The sequence below is a fragment of the Sorghum bicolor genome, chromosome 9, assembly GCF_000003195.3.
Source record: "Sorghum bicolor cultivar BTx623 chromosome 9, Sorghum_bicolor_NCBIv3, whole genome shotgun sequence".
Lineage (NCBI taxonomy): Eukaryota > Viridiplantae > Streptophyta > Magnoliopsida > Poales > Poaceae > Sorghum > Sorghum bicolor.
In genome coordinates this window covers 4,562,680-4,589,660 of record NC_012878.2, presented here as the reverse complement: position 1 = coordinate 4,589,660, position 26,981 = coordinate 4,562,680, and the positions used below count along the sequence as shown (strand labels likewise).

Genomic DNA, 26,981 nt, shown 5'->3' with positions numbered 1-26,981 from the left:
TGCTGACGGTGATGATGCCCTTTGGCCCCGGCATCTTGAGTTTGAGGTAGGTGTAGTTGGGGACGGCCATGAACTTGGCGTAGCAAGGTCATCCTAGGATTGCGTGGTAGGTTCCTGGAAACCCGACCACGTCAAAGGTGAGGACCTCCCGTCTGATGTTGTCGGGGGTCCCAAAGCAGACGGGTAGGTCGATCTGTCCGAGGGGGTGGGCACGATGGCCCGGCACCACTCCGTGGAATGGCGAAGTGTCGTTCCTCAGCTGGGACTTACTGATCCCCATGAGAGCCAGAGTCTCGGCGTATAGGATGTTGAGGCCGCTGCCTCCGTCCATCAACACCTTAGTGAGTCGAGTCTCGGCGATGATGGGGTCGACGATCAGAGGGTAGCTCCCGGGGTTGGGGATCCGATCCAGGTGATCCTGTTGGTCGAAAGTGATCGCGCTCCCGAACCACTTATGATATGCGGGGGCGGCGGTGCTGACCGCGCAAACTTCTCGAAGCTCGCGTTTCCTCTGACTTTCGGTGAGGCGAGCCGCACGTCCTCCAAAGATCAAAAGGCAGTTCTTGATCTTTGGGAAACCTTCCCCCTGGGGGTCATCGTCCTTGGGGGGCTCTTCAGCGCCTTCCATGGAGATGAGGTCGGTGTAATACCGACGCAGGACAGTGCACTCCTCTAGGGTGTGCTTGGTCGGTCCCCTATGATAGGGGCATAGCTTCTTCAACATCTCGTCGAAGAGACCGGGGCCGGCAGGAGCACGCTTGGGATTCTTGCGATCTGCCGCGGTGACCAGATTGTCGTCCGGCTGACCCTGCTTCCCCTTGCGGCCCTTTTTCTTCTTCCTGGGGTCTCGTGAGCCCGAGGCCTCGGCGGTTTCGGCCTTTTGTTTTCCCTTGGCTGCGCCGTCAGAGAAAATAGCACCAACTGCCTCTTCGCCTAAGGCAAAGTTGGTGGCGATGTCGAGCAGCTGGCTGGTGCTCGTGGGGGTCTTGCGACCGAGTTCGTGTACCAGCTCTTTGCAGGTGGTACCGGAGATGAAGGCTCCGATGACGTCGGAGTCCGTGATGTTGGGGAGCTCGGTGCACTACTTGGAGAATCGCCTGATGAAATCTCGGAGGGGTTCATTGGGCTTCTCCCAGCAGCTCCTGAGGTCCCAGGAGTTCCTAGGGCACACGTAAGTGCCCTGGAAGTTCCCGACGAAGATCTTGACCAGGTCGGCTAAGTCGTGGATCATGCGGTCAGGAAGGTGCTCGAGCCACGCTCTGGCCGTATCGGCCAGATGTAGTGGGAGGTTGCGGATGATGAGCAGGTCATCATCCGCTCCTCCTAGCTGACATGCTAGGCGGTAATCCGCCAGCCATAGCTCAGGGTTAGTTTCCCCTGAGTATTTGGTCAGGTTGGCGGGCTGTCGGAATCGCGCTGGGAACTTGGCCCTGCGTATGGCCTCGCTGAAGACGCGGGGACCCGGGGGTTCTGGCGACGTGCTGCGGTCGTGGTTGGGGTCGTACCTTCCGCCTCGACGCGGTCGATAGCGTCGAGACTCGGCCTCGTCCCTGTCGCGCCGTCTTGCCTCAAGGGTTGCCCGAACGTCTGCGTCAGCCCCGACGCGCTCCTGGATAGATGGGGCCCTGTTGCCCCCTTGCGGATTAGGGGGCGGTGGATCCTGCATTGTTGGTGCCTTGTTAAGAGGGGGTCGGTCCTCTTGGCGTCTCATGCTGTGGGATTGTGATGCAGAACTTTCCGCGTTCTGCACCACGGCCTGCTCCAGGAGGCCACGTAGTCCCTGGCGCACTCTCCTTCCTTCAGGAGTCGATGGCTCGGGCATCGCCATGAGGAGGAGCGCAGCGGCCATCACGTTCTGGCTGGCCGTGCTGAAGACTGGGGCGTCACCCCCTTGGTCCTCTACGATACGGTGGTTCACGTCTCGGGCGCGACGTCTAGCCTCGCCCCCGTCCCCGCGGCCGGACGGTTCCCGGACCAGAGCCTCACGGAGTTGGCGGAGGCGTGTGCGTTCTTCCTCGAGCCTGGCCTCCAGCTCATTGAGCTGCTCGAGGTTAGGGCGGTGCCCTCCTACGGGGGCTGATGCTACCCCACGGGCTCTAGGGTCGGTCCCGGGAGTAGGGTTGGGAGGTGGGGTTGCATTCTCCGGTCTGGAGGGTCTTGCTCCCCCCTGAGCGTTGTGGGGCGTCCCTCCGACTTCGAGGTTAAAACACTCTCGTGACGGGTCGTAGCCGCCGTCGTCGGAGTCGGAGTAACCAAGGCAAAAGTTGCTGGCTTCCAGGAAACGCATGAAAGTTTCTGGGTTGTCACACCCGGAAAAGTCGGCGCCCGCCCACTCATCCTTGCCTGAGGTAGGGTCCTCTGGGTACGATGAAACTCTGGGTCCTCTGGGCCGCTGTCACTCCTTCATCCGTAGGTGGAGGGGGACGGGATGATGTGGTCCCTTTGTACCTCCTCCGGGGAGCGGGTGCGCGGCGTGCCTTCCCCTTCGACCGGGGTGGAGCAGGAGGTCTTGATGATCCTCTGTGGGTTCGGGGAGCGGAGCTTAATGCCCCGCGAGCCCTTCCTCTAACGCCTGTTGGGCCGGAGGAACGGGCGATCTGGTGAGGAATATGCGGGGGGAGGGCCAGACGGACCCTCGCCTCAGTGGTAGGGTCAGAGATCCTGGACCTCTGACGCCCCCGTCGGGCAGCCCCCGCATGGTGCCCCGAGCGCCTCCCACGTACTGAATGTGGTGGGATTGGCTCAGGACGCAGCTCGTTACCACCACGTGGTGGAAGGAGGACCATGTCATAGCCGGAGCCGAGAGACATGAACTCCAAACTCCCAAACATCATGATGGTGCCGCGGCGGAGTGGTTGAAATCTGTCTGCCATCCGGGCCTTTCCCAGCAGGAAGAGGTGAATGTCACGCAAAAGGCCCCTACCTGGCGCGCCAACTGTCGGCGTCTAGACTCGCGGTCTAGACACGAACGAGTATAAGCTTGCGTAACTACCCGAACCTGGATGGTGATGCAAGTGGAACATAGAGGGTTTATACTGGTTCAGGCTTGGAATGCCCTACATCCAGTGAGATCGTGGGTCTGTATAGCCTTGCACCCAAAGGTGCTTGCAGTAGGGGGGTACAAGCAGGTTGCGAGAGAGAGCTAAGTCCCAAGTCTCGGCTTTTGTGGCGAACAGAGCGTTGGTTGCTGCTCTGTGATTGAGTGTGGTGGTCGTATGTGCATGAACTTGGTGAACCTGTCCTGATTGTGAACCCTGGCTCCCCTTTTATAGCCTCAAGGGGAGACAGGTATTTACATGAGTAGATCTCCTCTTGTTGAATGGTGAAGCTATAGTCCCGACCTTGTTGAAGCTTGTCCGTCTCGTCTTTGAGGAATGGCTGTCAGCATGGTTGCTCCTGTGGGGGGTTTACCGAGCTCTGTAGGAGTCATGGGGGTCGGATCGGTGGTACTGTTGATCATCCTGTCAACCAGTGGGAGAAGACAGCAAACAGTAGTGCTGATTAACCTTCTCATTCCTCTTTTACTGTGAGGGCGGACGCCACAGTGAAAGAGGTAAGGTCGCATAGTGAAAGAGGTAAGGTTACAGTGGCCAGGGTGGTTGGAATAGTCGCCACCATGTCCTGCTGTGATATGGGTGTCACTGCGCCTGTCACGTCGAGGGTATGGGCGCCGTGAGTCGGAAGCCTTGTCCTGATCCGGCGGAGCGGCGTTTGGCGCTCAAGCCCTGGTGGGGTCGGGCAAGCCGTAACTTATGCTCGAGGCCGAGGGGATCGGGCGAGGCGGTGTCTGCGTCCGAGCCTCTGGGGGGTCGGGCGAGACGGACCTTACGCCCGAGGCCCAACACCATGCATAAGACGCAAGATTCGATATGACGAGGAATCTTGAAAAGTTTTTAGTTTTTTGAGTGAACTAAACAAGACCCTAGTTTGGCTCGCTTTTGCCAACTAGTAAACTAACAACTAGTTGAAGTTGAATTGAAATTTAGTGCACCTATTAGGTCATGCATCCACACGTCCTATCCGTCTAGTCATCTATCATGGTGGCCTTTGTTGGCGATGCATGGTCAATAGATGGGATCAAGGATATGATATATATACACGTCGTCGTCTGATAGTACTAGCTAGCTGCTTGGATCCATCGTGGTACCTGCTGCCATCAATCCAACTATGCAAGTGCATGCTACGCCGTACAGTTCATCAATGACGAAGTAAAAAGATATATGTACCGATGCATACGTATCAATATGCATAGTTGGATGGAGATCTTAATTAGTACTAGCTTCCATGCATTGGTGGTGCATGATTAATTGGATTTGTGTACGCATGCTGCGCTCCTATATATATATGTGAATTAATCAGTGAATGTGATGGTCCGATCCTGTCGTAGATCGATCGACGACGTGCCAGCAGAGACTCATCATCTAACATGTGCATTGGGCCGGCGGGACTGTAGTACACACTGCTCACACTGCTGCTCCAAGATTGATCCTGCATATATAGATCGAGAGAGCTAGCTAGCGATCCAAGATGGGAGAGAGGGACAGCTTCGTTTGGCGGCACCCGACGTATGTAGCCATGCATGCATGCGTGCTTCAATTCATCCCGGCCCAATCGCCAATAATGCACCTGCGCGCTGCAGCATATGCTTCGCGGCTGAGGCCTTGTTCAGTTGTTAGGCCTTGTTTAGTTCCTCATAGACGAGAACAAAAACTTATGTAATTTGTGAGATGAATTTTTTGTAGTATATGGTTGGACAATATTTGTCACATACAAACGAAAGTACTACAGTGCTTATTTTTTTTAAAAAAATTGTAACTAAACAAGGCCTAAGGTAAAATTTTAGTTGTTAGGGTAAAATTTTTTTTGGTAGTGTAGTACTTTCGTTTGTATTTAGCAATTATTATCTAATTATAAACTAGTTAGCCTTAAAAGATCTGTCTCGTAAATTATAGGCAAACTGTGCAATTAATTATTGTTTTTATGTATATTTAATGCTTTATGCATATGCCGTAAGATTCGATGCGACGAAGAATCTTGAAATTTTTTTTGTTTTTTTGTAGAACTAGGCCTGATCAGTGATCGATGCTAGCTCCTGCCCGCTGTCCCTTTCCCAATCGATCTAGCTACGGTACTACGCTCATTGCTCACTGGTACACGCAATCACTTTTCTTTGTCTAGCTTGCTTGTTCATACGCTACACAATTGTAACATCGTTAGCTAGCTAGTAGGTCGCCCGGGCTATTTTCTTGTAAACGATATATATTTCATGGGCGGCCTCCAATAATTGACACATTGGGGATTGGCCGCGTTGCGTTCTGCACGCATGGGGTTGCTGATGAGGTAATGTATGGAAAAGTTGGACATGCTTTGAAGTTCGAGAAGAGATAGTGTTGTTCCTTTGGTAGGCCTGGTCCGGTCCTAATAAGGTGTGTGTGTGTATATATATATATATATGTCTTCATCAAAAGATATATATTTGTCACCGAGACGAAATAGTGGTGTTGGTATGCAGTATGAAACATTGTGTTCTCTTTATTATTCTTATTAGGAGAGCGCTTAATTAAGTGCCCAAATTATAATAGGCGCACCAAAATACCCCTGCCCTACAACTAGATCCTCGACATATTCCTAGCACGTACATATCAGGGAGCACATATCCACTTGTCCATTTCATGAGTTGAAGGAATTTATGGAAGTTGATATATATTTATGATGTCCAACACTTGATTTCTGAAGGCCTGAATGGTTCAATGCAAAGGATGATGATTCATTCATGTCATATGTTGAGCATTCCAGACGATATATGTGGCCCTTACACATCAAAACAGAACAAGGTCAAGGTTTTGATCCTTGGTGTAATGTCACTTGAACAAAGTGTTTGACGCTTTTGGTATAGTTTATGAGGATCGAGTTTTTAATCCAAACTTGGATAGGAAAGTTTGAAGAATAATGGTCTTTCAAGTCTTAATCCTAAGTCATATTCCATGGCATAATGGTCTTCGGGTTTCGTGAACTTCTCCAAATTGAAGAATGGACTTCACCATTACAACCCTCTTACCAAGACAATAAAAACATATATAAATCGTTCAATTTGGAGCACAGATAAGAAATACATGTTCATAGCAAATTTAGACAAAAAACAACAAAACTAGATTGGCCGATTTTAGAAACCAGCTTAGTCATTTAGGGCAGTATGGCTGGGTTTCTCGAAGAAATCAACGAAGTTGGTTTTCACAGTATTGAGATCAAATTCAAATCTAACACGATGAGAACTCACTTAATCTCATAGGAACGAAACTTGTGCAATTAGTGTGCGATAGGTTTCTTACAGTATAAGACCATCCCTCTATATATACTAGAGGATCATGGTTGATTGAGAGGCATGCAACTACGTACACAATCAATAAAAATCCAATGTGTATTATCCTTTTCCTGTACCTGAAGCTCTTCCAACCCCTCTGGTGTTCAACATTTCTGTCTAAGGGATATGCGAATTTCCTAGGTAGTCTTATCCAAATGCTGCTCTATTACCCAATGGCCCCACCCAGATCTGCTTTCTATCTTGGTAGTCTGGTATGTGTAAGTTATACTAGCCTGATAACTAGATTGTTGGAGTTCCATAAGTCTGCCCTGAAGCTGGTCCCTCTGTGAACTACTGAAGCGCGCTGACGATACTTTGACTACTTTACCTAGACTAAGCCAGACTTCAAACTTACTTTCTCTATTTAGCTCTTAAGCCTTTTTCTAGCGACCGAACATGAAGAAGATCACGAACGAAGTAAGTCGTTACGGTTGGTAGGGATTTACTTTTCGTTGAAGTTTTTTCTTACCAGTTGTATAGAAGTCTTCGTTTTAGTCCTCCTAGTGGCTATTGCTCCTAGTATGAGTAGTTATGATGGGCAGCAACCTTAAGGGGGTGACGAGCCTTTAGCATCTAGATTGGGCAATACGAGATAGATTGATCTACGAGATAGATTGATTTACTTTGAGGATAGTCTTTCTTTTCCAAGCAACCCTAGTGTAGTACCATTGACATGCGTCTACTCAATGTTATTTTATGGGACGCATCAGAGGGTTTATTGGACAGAGATGGGTGCCTAATCAGCCTTGCCACAAGGCCATATGGTCAGTCTCTGTTGACAACCAAAATTGTTCATTTTGTGAAGTTGTCAAAAATGTGGAAAGGATTTCACCATTGTGTTCCTCTCATCAAGACGGTCCAAAAACATATATGGAATGTCTAATTTGGTGTCCGGATGAAGAAGTTATGACCTCGAGAAGGTGCTCCATTGTCGGGAAATCTCACCTAAACGTCGGGAGTTCCAACCTAAGTGAGGAGTTCTGACCCACGTCGGGAGTTCTGACTCACGTCAGGAGTTTCGATAAATGTCGGAAGTTTCGACCCGAGTCGGGAGTTCCGACTCAACTTCCAACTAATCTACTCATTTTCTCCTCTTCTCCAACCTCCATGTTGTTCATCCCTTGATACGACAACCAAAGATGGCGCTCTAGGCTTGTTGGCCGACCTAGGGCAACCCGCCAACGTCCTTGCCCTGATGGGGTCCCTCCCATGCGAGAGCTTCGACAGTTTCTTTGTTAGTTTTCCTGAAAACTAACCGGTTCTTCGTCACGCAAGTACGTTGGTTATTCTTTGGTAGTTTGCTGAATCTCTCCATTCTTCACCGCAAAAGAGTGAGATCCTCGCTACGTTCTTCGGTCCGTAGTGGTCTGAGCATCCAATGCCCTTTCTGGTGTATGATTCGAATCACATCCGACGTCAACAGTCTCGCCATGCATTTGGATCTTCCTCCGCTGCATGTATCGTCCTTGTGCGGCCTAGGTGATCAAGCCCTAGTGTCTGAACAGATTTAGTGTGTCAATAGGGGTGGTCCGAGTCCGTACTAAACAGACCCCAAATTTGTCACATGAGCAAGGACACAAAAGTTGATAAACTACTTGCAATACAATACATGATATGATGTCAGGCAGGGCTGATTTAAATAGTACTATTGTCTAACCCTTATACTATATCTATATCAGTAGTTCTCAACTTGAATTAATGTATATGTATATATACTGATTAGATCGAGAAGACTATGTTATCTTAGTGCTACAACTTACCAAATCTAGACGACATTCACATGGTGCGCGCCCAACTCCTCGCGTCTCTTCTTCTGAAATTATTTGAAGATGCGATCGAGTATCCCAGCAGTTGCAACTTGCCACTCATCTCCGGATCCTTGCATTTATTTTCTAATCACTAAATAAAAGTCGCCAGTCGTGTGTCTTAGTAACACATTACATAGAAAATCTCCCAGGATATGATCGAAAGCACAACTACACAAAGTACCTGCCACATGAACAACACAGCTGCTAGCCAGTGATACACGTACGTACTTCATCATCAATTGTTTTTTTGTGTGCATCGATGGCTCATCTGAGCTCCTCCAGAGATAACACATCTCTATCTTATCGTACACTGCATGTGATCCGCGTTGTGCATATATAATCAATCAAACTTGTCTTTTGTCAGGATTAATATATTTTACAAGCAGTCACTGTTAGGCCCTACTTACTTACCTATAAAAGCAAAGTAGTTAGGATAATTGACAATGCACTACTGACCTAGGCAATAATCATCTTGGTCTGAGAAAGAAAAATGTTTAATTTCCACACTGCGAAAAGTGCTCCGGCTCTACTAATATAATACATGTTATATATACCAGCATTTTTTTGTGGGATTATTAAATTTAATTGCAAAAAAGAGAAGATCCTTCCTACATGGAAAAAAAGACGTATTAAATTTATACTAGTTAACTAGTTGAAATTTGAGAGGAAATAACCCTTGCTGATCCCTTTGGTTTACCAAAATATACATATCATTTAGGTATACTGACATGATGGACAAGAAAAGAGTACTGACAAATATACTTGAGATATTTAACTATTTATCATCCATAAGATTGTTGCTCCTTCGGTTCCAATTTTAGTTTTGTATTACAAAATTGCGATCCACATGAAACATGTTTACCATTTTTTGCTGACGTGGCACACCAACTCACACCTCTAGCATGGATAGACCCTAAGAAATTACCTTTGTGTCCCTACCTCCTTATCCCCTTCGCTCCCCTTCACCGTCCCCGTCGATGATAACTATTGTGTGGCTGCTATAGGGGACTTTTAGTTTGCTAAGCATGAGCAGGGTCCGGCCTAGTCCCCAAGGGGCCGGGGCGAGGCAATGAGCTCCGTCAAGGAGCTCTTCGTCGCCGTTGAATCCGCATTGGTTGTCTTTCCCATATTCAATAGAATGCCCATGAGGTCGTTACAAGGACGGTTGTGAGGTGTAAAACAGCGATGACGAGGAGCGGGAGCGGGATGGATGCTTACCATATGCTACTCATTGCGCAACGTCCACCCCTCCTCAACATGGAGCCCTGAGGATCGACATCTAATCCCTTGTCGTCTTACTCCTCCTCTTCCTCTACAATGAACATTCTATGGTAGATATCACTGCATGGGTGGGGCAAACCAAGTTGGGTTTCTAACCGCCATCCATCTAGCCATTGTGCATATATCCAAGAAGTTATTGCTGTCTACCTTGCAATACAACTGTGGTGCTGCTCCACATCCTCCGACAGGACCACAGCTCTGGCAAAGAGGGCGCGGATCGGAGTTGACACCATAATGAGGCAGGGGCACAAGGTTAGTTTTGAAGGGTCTATCCATGTTGAAGTGGTGACCGGTGAGGTGGCGTGACACATCGTTCAAAATGTTTACTGTTGGCAACTGAAGGAGAAACAACCGTAAAGACGACAAACATTTAAATACCATGGCTTCTATACATCTTACTCTCTGTAGAAACTGGTTAAAATTGAAAAAAAAAATTTGTCCTGCAGCAGTTCGCTAAAGCGATATTTCTATATATTTTATTAATGAGGGAGAGTGCCATGCCTATAGAGGGTCGTCCAGTTAATTACCCCCAAGAGGACATGCATGTATTAAAGAGTTGCCTCCACTCAAATGGCACATGTGTGTATACAGCATCATTGGAGGATCCAATTTATGCGGACGTGGGGGCATCCGATCTTATCAATGTCTCGGTCATCGTCCACACTGAAATTCTTAATCTTTGAATTTGACAACCATTATTTGTTTTTTTAGAAAGTTTAGAAGAAGCTAAACTTTACAAATCTAGGAGTACGCCTAGTTTTAATTGAGGTAGAGCCTGCAAAAATCGTTAAGTACATCACAGGTGACTAGGTCTCATAACATTTAATAAATCACCTTATTAGTATAATCTACACAAGCAGAACTGATATATACTTCCTAAGTCCAACCGTACCATGACAATATGCAAAGTATGATAGCGAAGTGAGGATTTATCACCATGATTATTCCTAAGTCTACTAGCTAGCTAGCTTCTTTGGCAGATGCCGCCGTCAGCTAGCTAGCTAGCATCGTCTCAACAGGTCACTAAACAACCCCGGAAAGCAGCAGGACCCCACATGGCACATGATACACGCGGATGCTGAGTGCTCACATGACTTGGCCACGGTCCAGCTACTAGCAGTTAGTCAGTCATACTCTAAAAGGAAGAAGGATGATTTTCGGCCACAATTTAACCATGAAAACTGAACTAGCTACGAAAGGGGTTGTTATAACCTCCTTTGAAAATTGACAGCCTTCGACGAGCAAACAGTCGCCAAAATGATGGGCAGTTACCTTAACTAAACTACCTGTGGAAATCGATTTATTTCCATAGGCGGTTGTCTTAGCAAACGGCTAGTGGAAATGAATTTTCACAGGTGATTCTCAGTTAACCGTCAGTGGAAAGATTCATTTCTACTGCCCCTTGGCGTTGGTGGTTCTGAGAAACACCTATAGAAATGGCTTAAGAACCGCCTATACAGAGCTTCATTATACTAGTGAGTAAATGTATGACGTGGGTACATGATATTTTTATCAATCGTCATCGTAAGTTAACCGTGACGCGTTTTGGTTGACTATGACACAAAAGTAAACTGTTATATATGTATAAGGATATTTCTTGTAGTAGAAGGTGTCGGAGTTCACACCATAACGAGGCAGGGGCACAATAGTCGTTTTTACAGGGTCTATCCACGGTGTGGTGACCGGTGAGGTGGCACGTTGTTTAAACAATGTTCACTATGTAAAAACGACTATTGTAGGAGCAAAAATATGATTGCAACTGAAGAAGCAACATCAGTAAGAATGCCAAATATTTAAGTTAATTTTCTGAGATATGGATTGGATACATCTATGTTACATTGTTGTTCTATTTGCTTGGCTGATAAGTAATGGCTGAATATATACTATTTGTTAATTTATTGTGAAAGTAAAATATTGCTAAATAGCTGACAAATTCGACACACAAGTTCAAGCGAACATGTTACATTGTTGTCGAGTTCTCTAAAACGATATTTCTATTTTAAATGGAGGCAGTACATACCATGATAATAGAAGGGCCTTGCAGTTAATTACCGTCAGAGAGGACATGCATGTATTAAAGAGTTGTTCCTCTCAGAAGGGTGCATGTACATATTCAAATAGCATTATTGGAGGATCACCGAATAGCACAAACATACAGCCGCGACAAAAAAATAGCTAACTATAGTATTCGATCCTGGCCGGCCGGGCATCCCATCCGATTAATGTGTGAGGCAGCTTGCCATAGCGCAGTCAGTCAGTCAGTTAGTCATACTGTATATATGCATGATCACATTGTTAACCATGCAAACAACGTCCATGTAAACCCTAGAGACCGCCGGCCAACCAATTTAATTATAAAATTATATATAAATTAACCAATAATCAGAGAGTCACATCAATCGAACAACATGTCCCCCATGTACGTACAACCTCAGCCCAGCCCAGCCCAGCCCAGCCCAATATCGATCCATCAGCCCAGCCCAGCCCACTTTGGAGCCCTATAAAAGGCACCCCATCCTCTCCATTTCAGCTTCGTGCCAGCTTGAGCATTCCACCACTTTGCTACCCACCACACTTACACGTAGCTAGCTAGCTACTCAGTGGGTGTAGGCGTGTAGTGTAGCTCTCAGAGCTACTAGCTAGACCTCGCCGTCCGGCGATCACCATGGCGGCGAAGAAGCAGCTGCCGCAGGCCGTCGCGGCCGCCTCCGGCCACACCAAGATGGGGGAGGAGAAGCTGATCATCCGGTCGGAGAAGGTGAGGTTCATCGACGTCCTGTCGATGCTGTTCCTGCGCCGCCCCATCACCAGCTACGCGTTCGTGGAGGCCGGCGACCGGACCGCCGCCGACTTCGGCAGCACGCCGGGCGACTGGCTCGTCGCGCTCACGCAGCTCATCCAGAAGGCGCTCGACGCCGCCTACTACCCGGCGCTCGTCATCGGCGCCGTCGTCGAGTTCCTCCTCAACTTCGTCGCCCTCAACAATGGCATACTCGGCATCTTTCTCAACATCTTCAGATGTACGTTTCACGTCCTTGGTGGTAACCCACATGCATGCACTGCACGGTTAATTATACATGCATATATATACATACATGAACTAACAAACATTGCTACGGTTATAAGTATCTATTTTGATCTTGTTAATTGAATCGATCGTGAACGAGGACATTATATATAACATAATTAATAACTTGATATATTTATGTGACAGCAAACATGCATGGCACACGAACGAATGTATGAATCTACGGTGTGCTAGCTAATAAGGCTTTACACATGATCAACTAAATAAACGACTTCTGAACGGTCAATATGCACGAGTTCTAATAACTAAGTCAGCACTTAGTCAACCGCCGTATTATAACGTGCTGCACCGATCGAGAGAAAAATGCATACTGCTGTGCGAACGTCACAGTGTTACATTGTATGTCGTCGTGTCGTCAAAAGGTAACGTGACAGAACACTACAATATGACCCCAGGACGTCTCTCTCTCTCTCTCTCTCTCTCATATTGTCTTCCTATTTCTCATATTTAGTTTCTTTTGCAACAATTTGTTTTTGATCTTCTTCTTTTTGTTTGTCTCTTCATTATATGTCCTTTGTTAAGCTTTATGTGTTAGCTAGCTTAAGCAGTTGTGTATGTTTACCTCTCTCTTTTTTTTTTGAAATGATTCTTTTTTCGAACCAATTAATAATTATCTTTTTTTCAAGGACAGTTAACCATTTTGTTTGTGTTTGATGATTTTCTCTTCTTTATTTATGGTTTCCCTTTGCAAATTTTCTGTTAGTTTAGGCAAGCAAGTGTCTTGGACAAGATCGAACTCACAGATACAGCCCACACCTGCTCCTTCAATTTTCTATTGTCCAATTGGCAAGTTTTGTTTGTCGTTCATATGCATGACAAAACACACACTTGACATATGAGATGAGAAGATAAGTTGCATAGTAATCCAACACATGCATTCAAGATCTCGCGTGGATGCATGGATCATACGACCAAACCTAACCAAACACTTGTAGACAGATCGAGATTAATATACAATTTCGTAAATATAATAAAATAGTACTGCCCGGTCGTGCATCTTTATAAAATTAAGAAATGCTGCTAATGGACGACATGCATGGACAGGTAAGCTGGTGATCCCACACCGTGACGCGCCCAACTTCCGGTCCATGATCGGGCTCATCGACGGCAGGACGGAGCTGAAGCCGCTGCCGGCCGGCGGCGGCCCTGAAGACCGGCGGCTGCAGGTGGTGGGCGTCTCCGCCGCTGGCAGCGACGACTACTACGTCGACGTGGAGAGCGGCGGCGGCGGCGGCAGCAGCACGGGCACGGCGGCGGTGCCGCTGGTGCAGCAGCAGTACGTGAACGGGCGGCTGATCCGGCTGCGCACCTTCTCGGTGTTCGAGGTGAGCATGATGGCCGCCAAGATCGCCTATGAGAACGCCGCCTACATCGAGAACGTCGTCAACAACGTCTGGAAGGTACGGTTAATTTGAAAGTGTTTGCTGATTTGTTGTGAAAGAAAAACACTACTGAATAATAGCAGCTAACTGCTTTAAGCTTTAAGTGGTTAATTATTTGGAAATCATACAGAATTTTTAATTAATTTGAGAAGCAAGATAGGTAAATTTAAAATCAATGTTTTGTTTTGGAATATAATAAAAGTAAAGAAAATCACATTTTTTGCATAGTAAATAAATCTTTTTGGGATCTCAAAATTAAAGATAACATGATTCTTTCATGGGACGACAACGACAAACGAGTTTCCAACGTCGTTCAGTTTCCTGTTCCTGGACAGCTCGACTGCTGGTAAACTGGACTTATAATTTATAAAAAAAAAAAAGTTGGGTGCGGACCATTCTCACGGAACGTACGCCGTGCGGACATGGAGCTAAAGTGTGGCTCATGAAACACATGATTTACCATGCATGCATACAGTTAAAATGATGCTATGGCCCACGTACCAGATGAACATTTACTTTTCTTTAACTTGATGCATGAGTCCTGATGAGAATAATAAGCTATGTCAAGTTGACAATTATATGCGTGCCGACGGCAACACTAGTGCAGAGTTGTAAGGGGGGACACCAATCATTTTGGGACAAGTAGACAACTTCCATGCGTCAATCAAATCCTGTTGGACGCTAGCTAGTGTTTGCAATCTGCAGTTTCTTCGATCAAGATCTGTGCATACGTACGTACCTGCTGCCCAATATAAAAACGTCCACAAGTCACTGCTGACTGTCACTATCTCACTGACTCCATAACCACGTGCATATAACTAATCCGTCATAAACAATGCATAGACGACGCCAATTGCCACGCACTGTCTAATCCGGACACATTAATTAGTTATACAGTGTCAAGAAATTACTGGCTGTATATGATCTACTTTTGTAGTATTTGTTAACAACAATCTAATGGGATCTTGGTTCCATCTCTCCTGTCTGTCTTAATTAATTTGCAGTTCCACTTCGTGGGGTTCTACAACTGCTGGAACAGTAAGTTCATTACCTAGTGAAATGAAATAATCCAAATGATATATCACAAAACCAACCTATGGATTAATAAGTATATAAAATTATATATGCAGAGTTCGTGGGGGACCACACGACGCAGGCGTTTGTGTTCACCGACAAAGCGAACGACGCGAGCGTGATAGTGGTATCATTCCGTGGCACGGAGCCCTTCAACATGCGTGACTGGTCCACGGACGTGAACCTGTCATGGCTAGGCATGGGCGTTCTGGGCCACGTCCACGTCGGCTTCCTCAAGGCTCTCGGCCTCCAGGAGGAAGACGGCAAGGACGCCGCCAAGGCGTTCCCGAAAGCCGCGCCGAACGCCGTCGCCGGCAAGCCCTTAGCCTACTACACGCTCCGCGAGGAGCTCCGCGCGCAGCTGAAGAAGCACCCGAACGCCAACGTGGTGATCACGGGCCACAGCCTGGGCGGCGCGCTGGCGGCGATCTTCCCGGCGCTGCTGGCGTTCCACGGCGAGCGCGACATCCTGGACAGGCTCCTGTCCGTGGTCACCTACGGGCAGCCTCGCGTCGGCGACAAGGTGTTCGCGGCGTACGTGCGCGGGAACGTGCCCGTGGAGCCGCTCCGCGTGGTGTACCGCTACGACGTCGTGCCCCGGGTGCCCTTCGACGCGCCGCCCGTCGCCGAGTTCGCGCACGGCGGGACATGCGTCTACTTCGACGGGTGGTACAAGGGACGGGAGATCGCCAACGGCGGCGACGCGCCGAACCCGAACTACTTCAACCCGAGGTACCTGCTGTCCATGTATGGGAATGCGTGGGGGGATCTGTTCAAGGGCGCGTTCCTGTGGACCAAGGAGGGCAAGGATTACAGGGAGGGCGCCGTCTCGTTGCTCTACCGTGCCACTGGACTGCTCGTGCCCGGCATCGCGTCGCATAGCCCTAGGGACTACGTCAACGCCGTCCGCCTCGGCAGCGTCGTCGTCGCCGGCAAGGAGGAGGAGGTCGTCTGATGGATGAAGATGAGAGGTTTTGCTAGCTTTTGGATGTTGTGGCTGCGTGTGTCGATCTCTGTGTATGGATGGACTGTGCAGCGCGAGAGGAAATCAAGCATATGTACCGTGTGTCTGTGTGTTCATTTCCACGTACGTGTATCATTGCAATAATTGGATGAAATAAACAGCAATAAGCTTCTTCACTAGTATATAGTTGAATATATATGCATGCATCCACTCTCGTCTACATGGACATGAAGATGAACATGGACATGGCAGCATGCAGGCCACGTTGCTGAACAGTTGGAGTGCTTGGAAGAATGTATCGAAATTGTGAAGCATGTCCATGTGCACCCTTGTACTTCTCTGTTGTTTGTGACTGCTTCCCTCAGCTCACGTACTGTTCTGTTCAGCAGATCTTCACTGGACTAAATTTAACTATAGCTAAGCCATGGTAGCAGGTAGCTCACACCATCTCACATGCGTGGACAATTTATTTATATTGTTATTATAACTAGCAAAAATGCCAGTGCGTTGCTACGGGAGAAAAAAAAGCTATCAAATTTATCTCTCTCTCTCTCTCTCTCTCTCTCTATATATATATATATATATATATATATATATATAAAATTCAGGCTCTTTTTTGGTCCATCCATTTTTTTTGTCTGTCTCCCTCTAACTACCGAACAATGAAGAGTTTTTTTTATCTGGACTTATATATATAACTCATGCTCATACGAGTTAGAATAACTTGCGTCTAAACTACAGTAAACCGTTTTATTTGGAATGGGCCATGTAAACAGCATTTTATAAACCTGAAGCATTGTGAACCCATGCACTCTCCTCACTCGACAGGTAGGCTGCTCCCTACTTCCCTCATACTGAAAGTACGTCGCAGCAGATCCAGTACACCAAACAGAGAGAATTGAACATAAACATCATCAAACATTTAAAAAAAACTTGCAGGCCATTGACAAGACTAAAATGTTGAATACCACTCGTAGCGACAAACCATGTCATAACATAATTATTATCCTACCAGAGAAAAAACAAGAGCAACAGAGCTGGTGGAAGATGGGAAACAAACATCACTGTCTCTATATGCCCCTACTTTCTTTCTCTAGTGCTACAAGCCATACATGGATTTTTAGACTGAAATATAACTAAAAATATTTAAAACTGCACAGTATAGAATTTCACGAGGTATCGTTCGACCCAAAGCACGTGCAGCCCTTGATGTTTATTAGAAGCCAGCAGCCAGACCAGTTCATGGAGTTCTCAACATGTGTACATTCTCCCAAAAAAAAGCTAGCTTGATTATTTTTCTCTGTCCAATAACCTGCATTCTCTTCCCCACCATGTAGTTTCGAAAACCAACACTATAATCCTAGCCAGCTGCACAGTTCTCACATAGGAAAGCAAATTCAACACGGCAAGCTAGCTTGTAATCAGGCCTTGTTTAGTTCACCTCGAAATCCAAAATTTTTTTAAGATTTCCTGTCACTTCGAATCTTGCGGCATATGCATGAAACATTAAATATAGACGAAAATAAAAACTAATCACACAGTTTGACTGTAAATCGCGAGACGAATCTTTTGACCCTAGTTAGTCTATGATTGGACAATATTTACCACAAACAAACGAAAGTGCTACAGTAGCGAAATCCAAAATTTTTTCACATCCGAACAAGGCCTCAGTTCAAATCTCAAAAGCAAAGCAAAATCTCAAGGCCACTAACCTCGGGGCTGGGACCGGCGGCGTGTCGGAGCCACAGAGCAGAGCAGGGGAGCCGGGGGAATCCGTAAGAGCCACGGGCGTCTTCCTCCTCTCCGGCCTCCGGGATAGGGCGCGCCTCCCGAGCGTGGGCTCAGGTTCCGCTCCAAGAAAGTCAGCCGGAACTTGGCCCTCCTCACTGACGCGGCTCGGTGTCAACTCCTCTCCTGCCTGGATGTCCGAGTGAGACCTAGACCCTTCCATGTTGCGAGGTTGCTGTTTTGCGTACGTTAACTTCTAGAAAGGGCGGATAGAGTTACAGGGCATACAGGCCTTGTTTAGTTTCCAAAATTTTTCAAGATTCCCCGTCACATCGAATCTTACGGCATATGCATGGAGCATTAAATATACATGAAAATAAAAACTATTTGCACAGTTCATCTGTAAACCGCGAGATGAATCTTTTGAGTCTAGTTACTCTATGATTGGACAATGTTTGTCAAATAAAAACGAAAGTGCTACAGTGCCGTTTTTCAGAAGTTTTTGCGAACTGAACAAGGCCTAAAATTTTCATGTTTACATATTAGGTAAAGATATGCACATGCCTCCTCTCCATATTTTATATATGGGCAGACCAGAATGCCCATGCATCTCATGGCCTGCTTTTGTATTGAGCCCAAGAGCCCAGCGTGCCAAAGCCTTGCCTAAGTATGGCCCAGATAGAGCCACCGTCTACTAAAATACGGAGGGGTTGTTGAAAAATCAATTTCTGCAGCATCGCAACAGGCTAGGAGCTCTGATGGTCTTGAAAAATCAATTTCTGCAGCATCATATCGCAACAGGCTAGGAGCTCTGATTGTCTTGAAATCTTTATTAGCTTTTGGCTGCTACTGTCTACCGCGCACTCATTTCATTGTGAACAAGTGCTCTTGGGTTGCGTCCGTTAAAGTTTACTGCCCGTCACATCGAATGTTTAGACACATACATGAAATACTAAATATAAATTATTTACGAAACTAAAAACATAGCTAGAGAGTAATTTATGAGACGAATATTTTGAGTTCTATGATTGGACAGTAATTATCAAATAAAACATAAAATGCTACAATATATGTTAAACTTTAACAACCCTAACCAAACACCCCTTTAGGCAAGCCAAGTAGCTGAATAGTTTAAGAGCTTGGGAAGTAGTATATTTCAATAATGTCAAGCATATCTATGTATGTGGACTCTAGATGTGGACTCTAGATTGTAGTCTTGTACTCTTTGAAACTGTGCTCACAATTCAGCTGATCAGTGAATTAGCCAGGGTAAGGGGCCGTTTGGTAGCGCTCCCAGACCGGCTCCGGTAGCTGTTTTACGGCTCCAACTACCAAACGGGTCCAATAATATGACATCAGCTCCATGAAAAAAGTCCCGTAGATTACGGTAAGAGAGAACGAAGATGGAAGATGGAGCTGAAAAATCGAGCTTCCCTTGGCTCCCTGTCAGATGCGTGGGCCCTGGGCAAGTTTGCCCTCAGCGTGAAAGCGCGAGCACGGGGCGCGGGTGTGGCTGTCCATGGAGCTACGAAGAGCGGAGAGGAGATGCGACGGCATGAGGAAGTGGATGCAGGTTGCGGATGGGAGCGACAATCGAGAAGAGATTGTTAAGGATATTTTATCCGGGGTGATCTCATCTCCTCGGATCCTCTTACGGGAGATCTATGCTAACTACGACGTCCCCCACGACCGCCTACGGGATATCACCCACGACTACGCACGTACCCGTGGAGACCGGTTCCACCTCCGTGATATCACCCACGACTCATCGTGGGCTCGAGTTTACTTGGGGCGAGAGTTTCCTCTCCCCCCGACTTGTATAAATACCCGTGATCAATGAATAAAGAAACACCCCGAGTTCATTCTATTCCTCTCTGTTCTCGTACTTTGGCATTCCACTTGTAACACGTTATCAGCACATCGCTCTCCCCTACCCCAGAGGGAAATAGCTCGGTTGGATAGAACATCGTCGAGGGATCGACCTTCGCCCAGGGCATCACCCCAAGGTAGAATCATGCCTTTCCCTCGCCGTAATCCTGCCTCAATGGCTTCTCTCATCCTACAAGTCGTCTGGATGGCGATGAACCATGCCCGGACATTGGGCACACACTTCGGCAACAACCGCCTTCAGGCGGAACTACTGGAGGACATCCGGGAACTCCTTGGAGAGGCTCGCGGCTATCGCTTTCGGGGCGAACGCCGTGATCTCGACAGGAACCCCGAGCGTTTTCCTGTACGACGTCGTTTCGGGGGACACCGACGTGCAAACGTAGCCCCTCCGTCACGGCGTTCGGTGGTGTCGTCCACGGCTTCGCCCGCGGCGCCATCCGCGGCTCCGCCCGCGGCACCACCGTCGAGGGCACCAACTCCACCGGCGCCTCCAGCGCCGGTCCTCGCCTTGCCGGCTCCACCCCGGCCTCGGTGCCCACTCCACGGCGACGGCCCGTGCCCACCACCGCCACCATCTATGGTGGCCAGCCAATGGCTGTCACTGGGCATAGAGCCGCAGTCGCCGATTCGGTACCCGACGCCGACACCGTCTTCCGAGTGTGCTGCGCACAGTCCGCCTCCGCGCCGTCCGTCTCCACCGACCATAGCGGCGCGGATGTCGGCGCCAACTCGTCTGTCGGCGTACTTCGTCGACCCGGCGCTCGCTGCTCCACCGCCGCCGCCACCAACTCCGCCCCCGCGTCTCCGCCGCACGTGGATCAACGTCCCCCACGGGCCTTCGGCTCGGGGACGCGCTCACCTGGCTTGAGCTCTTCCACGGGGGAGGGGGAGGAGGAGGTCGAGCTGTCGCTGCTCGGCATGGTCGCCCTCGTGTGGCCTTGCCGCGGTCCTCCTACGAGCGGCACCACGGCAAGGAGGCGTCGGCCGTCTCGCGACCCTGCTCGGCCCCGTAGCGTGGCACGACGACCGGTCCCGAGCGGCGGCTCCGCGCGACGCCTGCCTGCTCGGCCTCGGCACGGCGGCTTGGCGGCGCGGCCCTCGCTCGCCCGCGCGCGTGGCACGGCCCCCTGCCCGCGCCGCTGCGCGGCTTCACCGCCCCGAGCGAAGGCTCCGCGCGACGCCCGCCTTGGCTTACCGCAGCTCCAGGGCGCGGGCGCGGCACGACGGCGCGCCCACGCTCGGCCTCGCGCAGTCGGCCCCACACCTGCGCCACGACCACGGCCAGCCACTCCACTGCAGTCGGCCCCACACGGGCGCGCGGACCGACGCGGCCCCACGGGCCCCACGTGCTGGGGCGCCCCCCCTGCTCTCGGCGGCGGCTTGGGGCAGAGCCCCTGGTGGCTGGCGGCGGCGGCTTGGGAAGCTGGGGCAAACCCTAACCCCTGGCTTATATATGGCCCACTCCCCCCTCCTCCAATTGGGCCAAATTGGTGGCCCAGGCCCAGGTTAGGGCCTGCGAGCTTTCAGCCTGGGCCAGTTATTATTGGCTTTTCATTTTTAAGCATTAGCTAATTTTATTTATTTATTTACATAGCATTTTTCATTCCCTAAAATTACATCAGCTTTTTAGTCTAATTTTCTTGTAAATTTAGACACTGATGTATACATTGCATTGTAAATATTTTTACATTCCGCAATTATATTATGAATGAAAAATTCGTTACATGTCGAACGTGTTTTGTCTTTACAATTCCCTATCACATGTACATATGTAAATATTTTTATGGTCAATTTTTCTCCCTATTTGGAATACTATTTTTCACTAGATGTCACCTTACTTTATTATTATTTTGGCGACCACAAGGTAGTACTCATACTACTGCGGGATTTATTCCTCAAAGTGCTCTTCCAAATTTAATAATAAACATACAAGGACTACATCCCAAAGTGAAAAATATAAAATGGTCTACACCTCCATGGTGACTACCTATGTTCCACAAAATGAGAAATCAAAATTCCATAAAACATATGCAAGTTTACCTTGCTACACATAAACAAGTCTACCTTGTTATTTACATATGCAATTTTACATTGCTTTACATACGTAATTTTACATTGCTTTACATACGCAATTTTACGTTGTCTTACATACGCAATTTTACATTGCTTTACATATGCAATTTTACATTGTTTTTATATACGCAATTTACATTGTTATATAAATATGCAATTACATTCTTGTTAATTTTACAACCCTAAAATTAATTAAATTTATGCAAACAAACATGTAGGCAATGGCCACCAAAGAGTCCGATGCCCAAGTTTCTTCTAAGAAGGAATTTGCCGAGCTAGCTCTTGATGGACACAACTTCCCTACATGGGCGATGGATCTCAAAGTGAGTCTATCGTTATGCGGAATGTATAGGGCAATTGACACTCCCAAACAGGGAGATGCTCCATTGTCTGAACCATCTAAGTACCATGCCTTATACATAATAAGGAACCACATCCATTCAGATCTCAAAGCTGAATATCTGATGGAAGAGGACCCACGGGCTCTCTGGCTTGCTTTTGCAACAGCGGTATGAGCAACAAAAGGCAGTTATTCTCCCGGAGGCCACTCATGAGTGGAACCACCTCCGCATTCAAGATTTCAAATCTGTGAATGAATATAACCATGCCATGCACAAACTCAGTTCCAAACTGAGGTTTTGTGAAAAGGAGCCATCTGATGCGGAGAAAATTGAAAAGACCTTGTCTACCATGCTTCCCGCTCAAATGATCCTCCAACAGCAATACTGTGAGAGGGGATTCATAGTCTATTCTGATCTCATTAAAACATTACTTCAGGCTGAGAGGCACAATGAGCTCCTCATATGGAACTCCAATCAAGGCCCTGTCGGTGCCAAGCCCTTGCCCGAAGTACATGCAAATGCTCAGAAACAGACACCAAAGGATGCCAACAAAAATGGCAATCCTAGATCCTCCAAAGGCAAAAACAAGCGCAAGGGACCCCGTAAGCCTCGAGGTGCTAAGGGCAAAGGCAACAACTCTAAGTCAAAATACAAGTACTCAACTTGTACAAAGTGTGGTTGCTACAACCACCCGACTAAGAAATGTCGCACCCCTAAGCAACTTGTGGAACTGTACTTGCATTCCGTGGGACGAGGACGCTCCAACCAAGGACGCTCCAACCAAGGTGGACAACCGTCTGAAGCACACTTCAACGATCTGGCAGCCCCAGGATGTTCCAACCCCGCCCCAGCGGGACCGAGCAACACAATGGCGCCTCTTCCACCTGATGGCATGGCAAATGACTCCACCAACAACATGATCATCGAATACAATTCTGATGATCTGTTCGGCGACTACAACTAGATTGATAGTCATTTGAGATTTTAATTTCATCATTCGCCTTCGGGATTGTAATAATTGACAATTTGTTTTTGCTGCACTCTGTTTGATGTTCATTGACTTATGCACAATTCAACATCAATAAATGTTTATATTTCATATATATTCATGTTGAGAATTTCATTCTCTTTTATATTCTCTATTTTTCATAGATTGTACGGGAGTCAATCCGATGGATGAGGAATGTGCCTAGTGGACAGTGGCACCACTAACTCTATACTCAGGGAAATAAAATATTTCCAAACTCTCACAAAGAGCAAAGGAAATGTTTTAACAATCGCTGGACGCGATGCCGTAATAGCAGGCTCTGGAAGAGCCATTATTACGCTCCCTATGGGTACAACAATTACAATCGAGGATGCACTTTTGTATCCTGATTCAACTCGTACCTTATTGAGTTATAGAGATATCCGCAAAAATGGGTATCATATCGAAACCCATCACCAAAATAATGAGGAGTTCCTCCTCATTACAAAGGATAACGGATATGGCAGAGATACTCTCGAAAGAATTCCCTCAACTTCGTCTGGATTGTACTATTCATACATAAAACCCGTACAACATGTTGCGTACAAAGTAATTTTTCAGAATGTCAATGCATTCCAAACTTGGCATGATCGCCTTGGTCACCCTGGCATAGGGATGTTGAGAAAAATTACTAGCAATTCTGTTGGTCACTCGCTAACCAATGCAAAATTTCTCCAATCCTCAGATTATACTTGCACTGCATGTGCAACAGGGAAATTAATTTTGAGGCCCTCTTTCCTCAAAATCAAAGTTGAACCACTCAACTTCCTTGAACGCATTCAAGGGGACATATGTGGCCCGATAAATCCTTTATCGGGACCGTTCAGGTACTTCATGGTTCTAATAGACGCATCCACACGATGGTCTCATATGTCTCTGCTATCGACACGAAACCATGCTTTTGCCAAAATAATTGCGCAAGTTATCAAACTCAAAGCGCAACATCCTGAACATCTAATAAAATCCATTAGGATGGATAACGCTGCTGAATTTTCCTCTCGAGCCTTCAATGACTATTGTATGGCCTTAGGAATACAAGTACAACATTCTGTCCCATATGTCCACACACAAAATGGGTTAGCCGAGTCTCTCATCAAGAGAATCAAGCTCATTGCTAGACCGCTATTGCAGAATTGCAATCTACCAACCTCATGTTGGGGTCATGCAGTCTTACACGCTGCTGAACTGATTCAATTGCGACCAACTGCATACCATGCAACGTCCCCGTTGCAACTAGTACATGGAAATCCCCCAAGCATTTCCCATCTGTGAAAGTTCGGTTGCGCTACATACGTACCGATCTCACCACCGAAGTGTACAACAATGGGCCCCATAGAAAATTGGGGATCTATGTGGGATACAAATCTCCGTCGATCATAAAGTATCTAGAGCCCACCACAGGGGACCTCTTTACGGCCCGGTACGCTGATTGTATCTTCAATGAAGATCATTTTCCGGCATTAGGGGGAGACTTACCACATCACAAACAATGCCAGGAAATCAATTGGGATGCTCCAGACATACCAAACTCAGATCCACGTACTTCAGAATCTGAACTTCAAGTTCAGAAAATCATAAATTTGCAACACATTGCAAACAACGTGCCAGACACATTTACTGATTATAAGGGTGTTACAAAATCCTATAATCCAGCGAGAAATGTACCGGAAAGAGTAGAGGTACCAAACAAAACTACTCAACTCCCTAGTAAGAGGGGGGAGAAGTACGGCTATCTCCACGGATACAGCTTCTAGCAAGCAAAGGAAACGGAAGACAAAATCTTCTGATCTAGTAAATGCAGCTCAACCTCATGTTGAGAAACACCCAGTGGAGGTTCAACCTTCACATCCCACATCAACAGTGCACTCAATTACTGATGCTGGGACATCGGAATACCCTGATGCGACCATCTTGGGAAATGATAATGCATCGGAAAGGGTCCATGAAATTTCCATCAACTATGCAGAAACTGGGGAGTCATTTGATAGAAAGACTACAATTGTCGACTCATATTTCTCCGCAATGATTGCCGAAATCCTTGAAAATGATCCAGATCCTAAGACCATGGCAGAGTGCAAAACGCGCTCGGACTGGAACCAATGGAAGGATGCAATCCAAGCAGAAATATCCTCGCTCACAAAAAGACAGGTATTCTCACAAGTAATACCTACACCTCCACAAGTATTCCCTGTGGGATTCAAGTAGGTTTTCGTCCGAAAGCGGAACGAGAACAATGAGGTGGTGAGACACAAAGCGAGGCTTGTAGCACAAGGGTTCACGCAGAGACCCGGCATTGACTTCAATGAAACATACTCTCCAGTCATGGGTGGAATAACATTCCGATACTTAATCTCTCTGGCTGTACAAAATCGTCTATCTATGCAGTTGATGGACGTAGTGACTGCATATCTCCATGGGTCACTCGATTCGGACATATACATGAAGGTTCCTGACGGAATCCCAATACCGAATCAAAACGCAAATCGCAACATGTATTGTGTAAAGCTACAGAAATCACTCTATGGCTTAAAGCAGTCGGGAAGAATGTGGTATAACCGACTCAGCGAGTACCTTCTGCAGAAGGGCTACTCCAACAGTGATGATTGCCCATGTGTCTTCATCAAGAAATCCCAAACGGGATTCTGCATCATATCGGTGTATGTTGATGATTTAAATATCATCGGCCACAAACAAGATATTGATGAGGCATGCAAACATCTTAAGACGGAGTTCGAGTTGAAGGATTTGGGTAAAACCAAATTCTGCTTAGTCCTACAGCTTGAGCATCTTTCAACTGGAATCTTTGTGCATCAATCTGCATATGTCCAAAAAGTATTGGAGAGATTCAATATGGACAAAGCATATCCTTCCAAAACCCCTATGGTTGTTCGGTCTTTGGGACTAAACACTGATCCATTCAGACCACAAGATGAGGGGGAGGAAATCCTAGGACCTCATGTCCCATACCTTAGTGCCGTTGGAGCACTGATGTACCTTGCCAATAGCACCAGGCCTGACATCGCTTTCGCAGTGAATTTGCTAGCAAGGCACAGTGCCGCTCCTACCAAGAGACATTGGACAGGAGTAAAACAGATCCTCAGATATGTTAATGGCACAAGGGATCTCGGATTATTCTTCCAAAGAGGAACAAATTCTGAGATGATAGGATACACCGATGCTGGATATCAATCAGACCCCCATAATGGCAGATCACAAACCGGTTTCATATTCTTACAAAACGGAACCGCCATATCATGGACATCATCCAAGCAAACCTTGACAACAACGTCCACGAATCATTCTGAAATAGTCGCACTATATGAGGCCTCACGTGAATGCGTTTGGCTTCGCAGAATGATCAACCACATACAGCAGTCGTGTGGTCTTAAAGCTATCATAGCTCCAACCATTATCTATGAAGATAATGCTGCTTGTGTTACACAGATGGAGACAGGCTATATCAAGAGCAATATCAACAAACACATCTCTCCAAAGTTGTTCTATCCTCATGAATTACAACAAAAAGAAGAGATTGATATCTTGAAAACCAAATCATGCGACAATCTCACTAATCTATTCACTAAGTCCCTACCAGCTTCCTCATTTGAAAAATGTGTCAAAGGAATTGGTATGCGACGACTTAGAGATTTGCAAAGTTCAGGAGGAGAAATCTCCTAGACATTGGCCTGTCTACACCATCATATTATACTCTTTTCTCTCTATGAGTTTTTCCTCACAAGGTTTCTCATAAGGAGTTTTTAATGAGATAATATTAACACAAGAGTGTCGTATTCCTTGTTTTCCCCACAGGGGTTTTTAAAGGGGTATCAAAGACACATATTGTCCTCTAAACTACAACATGAGTTTTTCTCCTGCAAAGGTTTTCTCATATTAGTTTACAATGAGGCAATCATTAAGTGCTATAACTTTCTCCTTCTTTTCCCAAGCGGTTTTAAGGAGTTTT

General features: G+C 47.0%; 1 protein-coding gene across 1 annotated transcript; it reads left to right on the top strand.

The window, feature by feature from the left end:
- LOC8069515 lies at positions 11,980-16,140 on the top strand. Its single transcript, XM_002440570.2, has 4 exons — positions 11,980-12,470; positions 13,583-13,938; positions 14,925-14,958; positions 15,051-16,140. The coding sequence occupies exons 1-4, from the start codon at positions 12,116-12,118 to the stop codon at positions 15,947-15,949; spliced, it is 1,644 nt and encodes a 547-aa protein (XP_002440615.2). The 5' UTR covers positions 11,980-12,115; the 3' UTR covers positions 15,950-16,140.

Bases quoted from the DNA above. Each gene is read 5' to 3' on its own strand.
- LOC8069515 (XM_002440570.2), top strand. From the start codon at position 12,116: ATGGCGGCGAAGAAGCAGCTGCCGCAGGCCGTCGCGGCCGCCTCCGGC. The intron at 12,471-13,582 runs GTACGTTTCACG...ATGCATGGACAG, and splicing joins CTTTCTCAACATCTTCAGAT to GTAAGCTGGTGATCCCACAC. The intron at 14,959-15,050 runs GTAAGTTCATTA...TTATATATGCAG, and splicing joins GTTCTACAACTGCTGGAACA to AGTTCGTGGGGGACCACACG.